Here is a 12,436-nt window from a genome sequence, read left to right on the forward strand (position 1 = left end):
TATTGGAACAGTCTCTGAATAAATGTTTTGTTAATTTTTATAAGATAACACAGGTGGTAATAGGAATTCAAGAAAGGCTAAACTTGGCAAGTTACATAGATGTTATAAAAGTTGAATAGTTGCTTGAAAATTTCCATTTATTTTATGACTCTGATTGTTTCCTATCCATATTTTACTCTTCTTGAATCTATAGTATAGCCTAGATAAAAACAAAACCATTAATGAAAATATTTGAGATTTTAAAAATCCAAAGAATTATTGGGTTTGAATAATAAACTCACAAAACAGAGCAGATTTTTATGTGGAATCTATAATTCTATTTAGTTTTGTGATCATTTAAAATACTCATTCATTTTGAACTATTTTGTGTGTGTGCTGTAAAATTATATTGCTATTGTTTTTTTTGTTTTTGTTTTTCTTTCCAGTTTCTTGGGGGCAATTACAGTGTGAACTCAGAAGAAGAGTGCATTATTATTATCTCAGAGCAGGTTTTCTCTAGAATATTTTAGCTTCTAAATTATTCCAATGTGTTTAGTTTTGAAAATTAGGGAGGAAGAGGAAGTTGACTCTTATCTTCCCAGTTCTGCTGCTTGTTGGCTCTTCTTATGAAGACAGGTATTACTAGAAACTAGCAACTATTACTTGAGTAAGTCACCTGATCAGATGAGGTTTTTCTTGGTAATAACATTTTATGTTTTTCATGGGTAGATAACTTAATGAAGAATTATATTAATTGAGATTGAGCTGTGGAAAATTTAGTAATGAGTAAAAATCTTAGAAATACTATTAAAACAAGTGAATTATAAAAACCAAATCAAGAGCCACATTTATGAGTTGGAAAATTAGTGAATGTTTTTTCTTTTGTCAAGGTAGATTTATACTAAGTGCTTAGAGCATGAAGCTAAGAAATCAAAATGATCAGTTTCTATTAGAGATATTGATAAGCTGTTATCCTTTGTTAGTAAGCTTAAGAAAATTGTTTCCCTTTAGTGATTAAATGAGATATGGTCTGATTTTTAACATTGTTAGAACTAAGTTCAGTTGGGTTTTGCAACATTATTTGACCCTTTCTGAAAATCTTTATATAATAAAATAGATTTAAATTTTAACTTCATGACATCTCATCAGCTAATTAGATTCTTTGCTTATCTCATAACCTTATTTAAGTATCACAGAGGTAATTTTGTTGATTGCTGCTTTGGAGGTATAAGATGTGTACAAATTCTTATTTGAGATTAAAGATATGTTTTAAGTTCTGAGGAATTTCTAAATCAGTTGACAGGTTGTATTCCAAATGTTGCCTAGATTAACTAGAACAAAGTCTGTATTTCAGAAAGGTGAGTCAGGAATATGGAATGTACAATGATGATATTCATTATGTCCCTGGGAAATTGAATAGGTATTTAAGTTGAAGGAAAAGGATTTTGGTCAGATAAACTTAGAATATGTTGTTTTAAGCAAAGTTAAGCTTTACTGAAGATTTCTCAAAGCTATTAATATTGAAATATTTTTTAAAATTAGATTAATCTTTTAAGTATCTGGTCAGTCATTGATCTTATTTTGTTTTGTGTAATCTTTTCCTCCCTTCACAAAATAATATGCAAGTTCCATGTCAGATAACACATTATTTTATTAATGGGAAGAAGAAAATGTCTTTTTACTCAAGGGTCTTATAATTAAGTCCCACATATGGGAAATTTCATATATGATTAATTAAAATTAAATGAATTTAATTTTGTTTGTTTTTTATTTCAATTTTAATTCCTTAGATTTTGTAGGAACTAATGGGGAAATAAGATAAAAGATAGATGAAATAGAAAATGAGAAAAGGAGAGGAGTAATTAATTCAACAGACTAAATCAGATTTAAAATTTTGTTTAGTCTTTTCTATGAAATGCTTATGGGACTAAGCTTTTGCAAGGTACATGCATATTTATATCTAAACAGATTTTTACAAAATAGATAAGTTGCTTCATTAAAGTCTTCTGGAATTTTTCACTATGGTGTTTTAGAATCTGTCAGTAAAGAGAACTGATCTACTGTCATATCCTCTAATTATGGGAGTCATCTGCAATTTTTTAAATTATTGCTACTTGTGGTTCTGGTCATAATTTGATACTGCTTATTCTTTCACATTTTTCTAAAAATTTGAGACTTACTGGCTCATTTCTACTCACTTGTCAACCCTGTCTCCAGTCATCACTTTTACTTTCCTTCCTAGTTCTGAAGGTTTGACTCCAGAGAGTTGTAGTATGTATCAGAACATACACTGCATACTTTTTCAAGTTTATCCTGTAACTATTCTATACAAATGTCTGTTTCAGATGGAGCAGTTATCAGATGAAGAAATTGACCATGGTGCCGAAGAAGACAGTGACAAAGAAGATCAAGATCTGGACAAAATGTTTGGAGCCTGGCTGGGGGAGCTAGACAAGCTTACTCAGGTTAGAAATAGTGCTTGGAAAACTGGTTGAGGATTTTAAGTCATCAGGGAGTGCTATAAGTTTATAGTATAATCATAAGGTTATGGTGGATATAGGTTATATTTTTAAATATGAAAAGAAAATGTCCAAAACATTAACAAGTAAGTGTCCAAAATGTCCAAAACATTAACAAGTAAATGAATGCTATAGGACAAGATATTATCTTCTTTGATTATTAGAAGAAATTTTAAAATATACTTGTGAATTCTGTTTATCTACAGGGATTACTTAGAATCTCTTTCATGAATTGAGATTGCTGGCTAGAAAGTTTTAAAGACTAAAATCTTAAAGTCTAAATTTTAGCACATCTTATTTCATAACTTAGTGAATTTGAATACTTTACAGCATAAATAATAACTTCATTCATGAAAATATTTTCTATTACACGATTGCAGAGTACTGACAAAATTTCATTCCCAGCTGCATTTTAAAACAGTAGGAAAGCCTTTTTATTTTGTTTTATTGGGGGGTTGTCCCTCAGCCCACTCTGCACCCTCTCCAATCCAGGACCCCTCGGAGGATGTTCAACTGCCTGTTTAGGCCCAATCCCTGTGGACCTAAATCCAGGACTGCTGGCTTCCAACCACTCTCCTGTTTGCCAGCATGATCATCCCCTAACCAGTCTCCTGACAGCCTGGTTGACGCCTAACTGCTCCCCTGCTGGCCTGGCCATCCCCCAACTGCCCTCCCCTGCCAGCCTGGTCACCCCTAACTGCCCTCCCCTGAAGGCCTGGTTCCCCCCAACTGCCCTCCTCTTTAGGCCTGGATGCCCCCAAATGTCTTCCCCTACAGGCCTTGTCACCTCTAACTGCCCTCCCCTGCTGACCTGATCACCACAACTACCCTCCCCTGCCGGTCATCTTTGACCACATTGGAGCGGCCATCTTGTGCAAGGGCATGGAGGTCAATTTGCATCTTACCTCTTTATTATATAGGATGAGTTTTTTGTTTTACTTACTCCTTTTATTTAAAGAATGACATCCTCAAAACCAGGTCACTTTTATAATAAAAAGGTATTCTGTTACTACCCCAGATGATATATAAAGATATGTTTTATTAAAACAACTTTAACTTTATGTCATTGAGAACATTAGAACAAAAATTATTTTCATTCATTATTAATATCTCTGGGAAGAACTTTTATGTAAAATTGCTTAAATTTGAGATTCCTTAACTAGTAAAAAAGTAGGTAGTAAACTGGAAACTTAAAGTACTGGTTTGTTCCTCTCTTTCTGTAACAGTCTAAAATTGAAACCGATGAACTCTTCACATAATTCCAAGAGTAATTCTAAGATCGATAGTTTTGAAAAGCAGACATGTTTGTGACCATAATCTGTTAATGTTCAATTTTGAGGAGAATGCTTTCACTTCTACTAGGATCACATAAGAATCATTCCCTTCATCTCCAGTCAGGGGAAATAAAATTACTTGTTGAGAGAAAGGTCTTATATCTGTAGTTGTGAAGCCATTTCAGTTTAATTCTTAATTTTTTTAAAAAGGTGATTTTGGTGTAGAGATGATGACTAGACTATGCATTTCTATGCTGAGGAGAAAAAGGAATGAGGAAGCAAAATAAAGGAAATCGAAAATGATAATATGTGCCAGCTGACGTGTGGGGTTGCCTTGACTGTATGATTTTATTACTCATACTTGGGAAGGGAGCCAAAAAAGAGAAGATAAGTAGATATCACTCCAGCTGCTCTAGGTGGAGCAGTACTCCATGTTACATGAGCCAGTTACCACAAAGGTTCTCTGTGACTGTTCTTTTTATTATACAAATCCATCTTTAGAGAGAAAGATTTAAAGAAACTCTTGTGTAATGGTGGGTCACTGCTAACAGTTGCTTTTAAACACTTCAGAAATTTTAAAAAATTTTACTTAGTGGCTAAACTTCAAGTTTTTTAATTTATTATTTTAGTTCACTACAATGTGTCTTTTGTGTGCCTATATCACACATACAATGTTAATGTGATTTTCAATTTTATAATAAGTCAGATTTAAGTTTTAAGTGGTTGGTGACACTTCTGAAATCATTTGTAAAATTTGTGTGTATTTGCATTTTTCTGGAAGGTGCATATTTTCAAATTCTCAATGTCTCCCACTCCCAGAAAAAGATTAAAAACTATCCTACTGATTATGAATTTCTTGGCATCAAGGAGTATTTCTTGCTCTTTCCCTTGTTGTCCCAGCACCATGGACACAGCAGACAATTATAATGAATATCTGTTTATTGAAACTGGTAAATAGATGGACTTTTAATAGGTCCTCAATTATATTCAAGTTATTTTACAATAAACATTACCTACCTATTAGTCTTCATTTCCACTGAGAGAAGGAGGCTTAGGGATTAAATTGCAGCAGAAGACTTACGTTTGAGATTAAAGAAGAATTTTCTGGCTGTTCTGTGAAATTTTGAAATAAAGCACTGAATGGTCATAAATGTCCTTTATATGGTGGTTTTAAAACCAGGATGGACACTTTCTGAATGGATTTGTTTTATCTTGAGATAAATGAATAAAGAAACTAGCATTCTACTGTCCAGCATTCTCCTTTATTTGAAATCTATTTGATAATTATAGGTAGAGACTAAAGTTTTAAGACCAATCCCAATATTAGTGAATTTATTTAAATAAATGCTATATATCTACCTACCCTTCCCCTGAATTTCTCTGTTGTAAACATCTTATTTTCCTTATTATAAGAAAGGTTAGAAAAAGTATCATTTAAAAGGTGGTGAGATAACTTACAAGATACCCAAACCTGAAATGTAGTATAATTCTAGACTTTGCACAAGCAGTGTAGCTGGGTTACAGTTTGCCCTCATAGAATTTGAAAAGATCAAGGATATTTCATTATTGTTTAAAGTTGTAGCTACTCTGTTAAGATCTTGAGTCACACTAATTTTGAGTCCAGAATTGTACCATATCTTCAGGGTCCCTCATGCCAGGAATGGTGCTATGCTGGACCTAAAACAAATTACTTTGAAGAAAGAGATAACAGAATTATCTGCATCATTTCTTCCTATTTGTTTTACCATGCCCATATTCATATAACTAGTTTATTTTATAGTAAATTTGTATAAAATGAACTTAATCTCTGTATTTGATGTATTTGGAAAGATGTATGACATTTTTAGTGCCTTCAGTAAGATTATTATCTAATTAAAAAAAAAAAAAACTATCACCAAAATAATATGAAAACCAGTTACTTTTCTGTAAGGCTATTACCTAGAAAAACTTTGGTTTTATTACCTATTCTGTAACAATTCACTTAATCATAAAACAAACTGTATCTTTTGTTGTTGTTGTTAATCCTCTCCCGAGGATATTTTTCCATTGATTTTTAGGGAGAGTGGAAGAGAGAGGGAAAGACAGAGAGAAACATCGATGTGACAGAAACACATTGATTGGTCGCCTCCTGCACAAACTCCAACCAGGGCCTGGGCCTTGGAGGAGCCTGCAACCAAGGTGTGTTCCCTAGACTGGTATCAAACCCGGGACCCTTTGGTCTGCAGGCTGATGCTCTATCCACGGAGTCGAACAGGCCAGGGCAAACGGTATCTTTATATAATTGAAGTGTGGATACAATATGACTTCTCAAACTTTCTTTTTAAAGAGTTTGGATTCTGACAAGCCCATGGAACCAGTAAAAAGATCTCCCCTTCGCCAGGAAACAAACATGGCTAATTTTTCTTATCGCTTCTCCATATACAACTTGAATGGTAAGATGTAATTGGAAATAAAATGTAAAATAGCGTACTAAGTTATATAATGTAAGAGCAGTGCAGCTATAATACCAAGTAGCTCAACATAGAAATGATATGCATAACCTGACTAAGTTCTTATATTTCTTAATTTGTTTATTACTATTTCAAATGATCACAGGAAAAAACAAACTGGAACATAACTAAAATAGTTTTGTAGTTGAGTTATTAATAATTGACAATGTATATACTTGAGTGGAACCTGAAGTTCAGTGAAGTTAGTTGTTAGTGATTTTAAAATCAGCCTTCTCACCTTTATTTACTAGTAATGCCCTCTACCTAGTCAACTTTATAGTATTTGAAATTGATATTTCAATCTGTAATTTTTTAGGCCTTACATTTTGCTTTATGGCTTCAACTTTTTAGGCAACATCTCTACCAGAGCACTGATAATATTAACAACTTAGAGCCTCTGATAAAAAGGTGCATTACGGATGAGGTTAAAACTAGGGACAGTGTACGATTTTTGCATTATTTTTACTTTCAACTTATAATTGTGTTCTCCTCTGATGGCTAAAAATCTTAAAAGATGGACTATTTGCTTCTAAAAAATTTTCTTAGAGTATAAAACAAAAAGCTGTTAAAAATACTCTATTTGAGAGGCTTTAGGACCAATAGGATGAGTTTTTGCTGCTTTCCCTGCATTCATGAACTGATTTATAGTATTATAGAATGTATACATTCTGATTCAGTTCTTCTGGGAACATCATGTGTATTGTTCATTGCAGAAGCTCTGAATCAGGGAGAAACGGTGGATCTGGATGCCCTGATGGCCGATCTTTGCTCAATAGAGCGGGAGCTCAGCAGTATCGGTGCAGGAAACAGTAAGCGTCAAATCACAGAATCAAAAGCCACTCAGAAATTACCTCCTAGCCGACATTCAACAAAACATGGCACCTTGAAAGGATTGTCTTCTTCATCTAATAGGATTACTAAACCATCACATGCCAACTACTCCCTGGATGACATTACTGCACAGTTAGAACAGGCCTCTTTGAGCATGGATGAGGCTGCTCAGCAGTCTGTACTAGAGGATGCTAAGCCTTCCATAACTAATCAGCACAGAAGAACGGCATCCGCGGGCACAGTGAGTGATGCTGAAGTGCGCTCTATTAGTAACTCCTCTCGCTCCAGCATCACTTCTGCAGCTTCCAGCATGGACTCTTTGGATATTGATAAAGTAACACGTCCTCAAGAACTGGAGTTGACACATCAGGGGCAGCCAATTACTGAGGTAGGTAGATGAATTTATTTATTTATTTATTGCTATTTTAGTACTTAAATAGAAAACTTTTTAAATATAGTTTTAAATAACTTTCTTATTTCCTCTTCATTTAAAATTTGCCAAGGATACCTCTGAGCTAAGTTTTAAAATCATTACAAAAGGTGTAGTATTACCAACTATGGCAATGTCACAAAGATGATTAAGACTCGCAGGAGTCCTCAAACTTTTTAAAGTGGGGGCCAGATCACGGTCCCTCAGAGAGCTGGAGGGCCGGACTATATGAACTACTGATTCCTACTGTAACACCTCGGCTGCGCTCACTGCCCAAAAAAGCTGGCGGGCCGGATCAGACTCCTCTGCAGGCCGCATGTGGCTCGCGGGCCGTAGTTTGAAGACGCCTGATTAAGAGGATATTTAGTTTCTTCATTTTTATTCTTGTGACAATTTTGAAGTGTTTGAATTGATGTTACTTATTTCACATTAATAAAAAAAATTTGAAATATGGCCCGACCAGCATAGTTCAGTGGTTGAGCTATGAACCAGGTCATGGTTTGATTCCAGGTCAGGGTACATGCCCAGGTTGCGGCCTCAATCCCCAAAGTGGGGCATGCAGGAGGCAGCCAATTAATGGTCTTCTCTCTGTCATTAATGTTTCTATCTTTCCCTCCCACTTCCTCTCTGAAATCAATAAAAATATATTTTAATGGAAACAAAACAAAATCTTGAAATGTGGGGTTTTTTGACATTTGCAAAGTTAGTATGGTTCATAAGCTGATAATAATTGCTTAATGTGTATTTATTATAAATTAACAACTTAAGAAATTTTTTAAGACTGATATTCCCATTGTAGTCCTCCAAGATTCTAGTTTTAGAGTTCACTTTATTATTAAAGAGTCAGTGTGGTATACTGGAAATAGCCACTGGGCTTGGAATCAGCAAACTCGGTTCCAAGTGTTTCCATTGCCACTCACTATCCAAAAAAACTAAATGAGTTTATCCAACATCTGTGAACATCAATTCCTCATAAGTAAGAGAAAGCTAATAGTACATGGTCTATCTTCTTGTACAGTGGTTCAGAGAGTCAAAAGGATATAATATGCATGAACAGATTTTTAAAGATGAAGTTTTTCTGGCTGAGGAGAAAGAATAGATTTGTCATAAAATAAGTTTGGAGAAAACTGAGCTTAGTTTTACTGAAGGTGAATTCTAGTGTGTGTGTTTTTTCACCAGGAAGGCAATTTTGTTATCGGGTAGCTATAAGAAAACCAGCCTTCCATTAACTTTGTATGTACAGTGCCCTCTACAAAAGCTAAAATAATCTATTCATGAATAATCAAAATGTAAACCTTATAAAACATTGTTAAAGGAATTGCACAGAAATGTGAAATATATACCTATTGACAGTATTGATTTTCCCCCATTGATTTAATTTGTTAGATTATTTGTTAGATCATTTGGCAACTCCATTTACCTAGCTATGTTTTAGGAAGTGTGGAGCACAAAGGAGGTTTGGATATAAAACAAGTTTTATTGTTTCTAAGGAAATGTATCATTTTATCATGGTGGTTTGGAGATAAATGAGTTTTATTGCTTCTAAGGAAATATATCAGTTTAAAGAATAAACATTTATTTAAAATGAAACTTATCAAAGTGATATATATTCTGTAGAGAACTTTAAATTTCTATCTAATGATACCTGGGGATTACAGTTAGCACCAGCTATTTATTAATATGTCTCATTTATGTATTTTAAATTTACCTATTGGGAAATGAACAATATTTTACTGAGGATATACTTTCTTGGTTTTTCTGTACTTTATATATTTATATTCCTTCTTTCCAATCTTATCATTTTTAATTGAGGCAAGGTGCATGGAAACAGGTTCATCATTCAGGGGTGTGTGTGTATCCATCTGTAACATACCTTCATAAAAGTTCAAACAATAAAAGAGCAAGTGAAGTGAAAAGTCCTCTCCCAGCCAACACTCCACATGGTATCCAGTGGTATGCATGAGCAAGGAAACCAATGTTCAGTGGTATTATGTTTAATGTAAGGCTTTAATACAAGGTTTGGTGAGTAAATGAGGAATAATGCAAGAAATACTCTTTAAAGTCTTTTCTATTCAGCCTGTTCTTTTTGCCTTGTCCAGATGGGTAGAAAAGTAGTTTGCTTCAATATACTTTTTCTGGATGTAGTTTGTTCTGATTCAAGTCAAGAAAACTAAGGGAGTCTATTACTGGGTCCCAAATCCATATATCAAATTATTTCCACACTCATATACAATTAAAACACACACACACACACACACATTAATTTTATATGTATGGAGCTTAAAAAATCAAATGGTTCTATAAGACTTGTAAACAACACTGCTATGTATACACACACTTTTTGCCCTTCAACTCCAACCTTTCTCCCAGTTGATTATATCTCATACTTATTTCAAACAAAATTGGTATTCTATTAATTTCATCTAAATTTTTTCTCTTTTGGAGTCTTTACGCTAGGATCATTCTTAGGTCTTTTCTCCAAAGCAGATTCTTCCAATCCCTTGCCTGGAGGACATATGCCTGGCTCCCAATGCTTTAGCAGCCCATTGGGAAAAGAATGCTTGAGTTGTGGGATGGTCCTCAGTGTTCAGTATGTGATCTTCCATTTAATCCTAGCTCAGAAAGGTTTCTTAACCATAAGTTTATTGACATTTAGGGCTAAAAAATTCTTTGTTGTGAGGAGCTATCCTGTGCATCGAAGGATATTGAGCAGCATCCCTGCCATCTACCCATTAGGTGCCAGTAGTACACACACACCCTCCAGTTGTGGCAACTCGATATGTCTGCAAACATGTTCCCTGTAAGGCAGAATTGTCCTCATTTGAGAATCACTGCTTTAAGTTTAGAGTTAAATGCAGATCTGAGTCCTTTTATTCATGGAAGATGACCTTGGGTTTGCCTTCCCCTGAATTCATTTACTAGAAAAATAATAAATATAAAATGTTTTCAAGCAATATTGTTTGTTGTAAATTGGCCTCTGATTGGTGAGTGCATATGAATCAGGAAGATAGTGAGTGAACTTTAGAAGCTGATGAAAAGTCACAGACCTTGACTTCCTGGTATGCAGTGTGTAACTCTTATAAGTTGGCATGAACACATTTCTTGAGGGGCCATGGAACCTAAACACTCATTATTTGTTACTAAGGGCCCAGTGCACAAATTTATGCACCTTGTACTGTGGTTGTGAGGCTGCAGTGGGCACAGGGGTGGGTCTCAGCCCATCCTCCACTCTCACCAGCCCCTCTGGTTTCCTCTCTGCCTGCAGCCCCGTTCCCACCGCTACTGCTCCCACGTGCTAGCCCCCTCACACCCACTAATGGCATGGAGCGATTGGGGCTGATGCCAGCAGCAGTGCAAGCCTGTGCTGTCAGTAGGTGTGAGCAGTGGCTGCTGCCCCAGTTGCCCCTCAGGAGCAGGGGGGAGGTGAAGAAGCCCTCAGGGGCAATCAGAGCCAGCAACCGCCGCTTGTGGCTTGTGCCCGCTGACGGTGCTGAGCGATCAGCGCCAGGCGCCAGCAGCGGGTGTGAGCAGCAGCTCTGGCGCCAGCAGCAGGGCCAAGCACCGGGCAAGACCACAGCACGTGGGAGCAAAGAATTTTCAGTAACCACCAGAGGCTTATCCCCATGACAGTGACCAGCGCCCCACCTTGGTCTGGCACCCCTGCTCACCTGCTCCACCATCATGCTGCAGCTGACACCCACCATGTTCTGTGCTCTGCAGCCTGCTGCTTTTGCCCACCATGTCCGCACATGCCCCCTGGTCGTCAGCACACATCATAGCCACTCACTGTTCGGCCATTCAGTCCTATTTGCATATTAGGGTTTTATATATATATAGATAATGTACTAGTTCCTGTGGAGCAGGAAGTTTTTCTAGCCATGTGATTCTGTACTTATCCCACATGATGTCTTTCTCTTAACAATGGTTGGTCCAAAAAAAAAAAAAAAACGCTGGTAGGCTGTATAGATACCTTCTTAAGATAGTACATCTCATACTAATGCGCTGTCTTTGTCTTCCTGTAGAACTAAGTGAGCCTGGTGCCAAGCTTTGTACGTTAGATTCCACATATGAGTGAGATCAGCAGTCAATATCAATCTGAACCAGAGATTGCTGCTGGTTGGTGAATAAAGGAGGGAATCTGAGAATTAACTGCATTCTTAAACGCTTTTAATCAATCCTCCTGCTTTTAGTTCTACCTGCATTTTCTGCTTCTGGAGACTTTTAAGATCACATAATGTAAATTGGGGTGCTCCTCTACTTTTCTCCAGCACTGGCTTAGCAGTCAGCTTTTCTTGGGCCTGCTGAGTTGGTTATCACTCTGCCATATGCTTTCTAGATTCTTTTTTCTCTTTCTTTACTTTTGTTGAAATACTGTGCTTCCAGGCACTTCACATATGTTATCTCATTTAAGGCTCCCATATCCCTTTGGTAGGGGCATTATTCCAAAGAAGAGATTAGTTAACTGAGAAATCTGTATTTGAATTTCAAAACTAAACTTTGGCCTTTCAATTTTTATCTATTTTAAAAATAAAGAGATGCTGATTGTTAACAATAATTATTTCCAGAATGTTAAAGAATGTTTAGCATAAAAGTATTTTTCATGGATAAACATAAAAATGAATTCTAGAATAATTTCAGTCAGTATTCTTTTTTATTTTTTAAATTTATCTTTATTGTTGAAAGTATTACAGATGCCCCTTTTATTTTCCCCATTAACCCTGCCATTCTGCTCCCGTCCCCTCCCTGGGCCTTCACCACAATATTGTGTGTGTCCACGGGTTATGCATATAAATTCTTTGGTTAATCTTTTCCCAGCCCCTCACCTCTGTAATATGTCAGTCTGTTGTATGCTTCAATGTCTCGGAATCTATTTTGTTTGTCAGTTTATTTTATTAATTAGATTCTGCATGTGAG

At 35.9% G+C, this 12,436-nt stretch overlaps 1 protein-coding gene across 2 annotated transcripts in view; it reads left to right on the forward strand.

Annotated features, from left to right (window-relative positions):
• The window catches only part of RAPH1 (Ras association (RalGDS/AF-6) and pleckstrin homology domains 1), a 69,005-nt gene that overhangs the window by 20,126 nt on the left and 36,443 nt on the right, over positions 1 to 12,436 (forward strand). For both annotated transcript variants that reach the window (XM_045575226.1, XM_036422032.2), the window contains exons 2-4: positions 2,325 to 2,444; positions 6,099 to 6,204; positions 6,975 to 7,480. In XM_045575226.1, the coding sequence (XP_045431182.1) occupies positions 2,325 to 2,444; positions 6,099 to 6,204; positions 6,975 to 7,480 (732 nt within the window). The remainder of the gene's footprint in view (positions 1 to 2,324; positions 2,445 to 6,098; positions 6,205 to 6,974; positions 7,481 to 12,436) is intronic.

This window comes from Pipistrellus kuhlii, unplaced genomic scaffold, assembly GCF_014108245.1.
Source record: "Pipistrellus kuhlii isolate mPipKuh1 unplaced genomic scaffold, mPipKuh1.p scaffold_m20_p_7, whole genome shotgun sequence".
Taxonomy (NCBI): Eukaryota; Metazoa; Chordata; class Mammalia; order Chiroptera; family Vespertilionidae; genus Pipistrellus; species Pipistrellus kuhlii.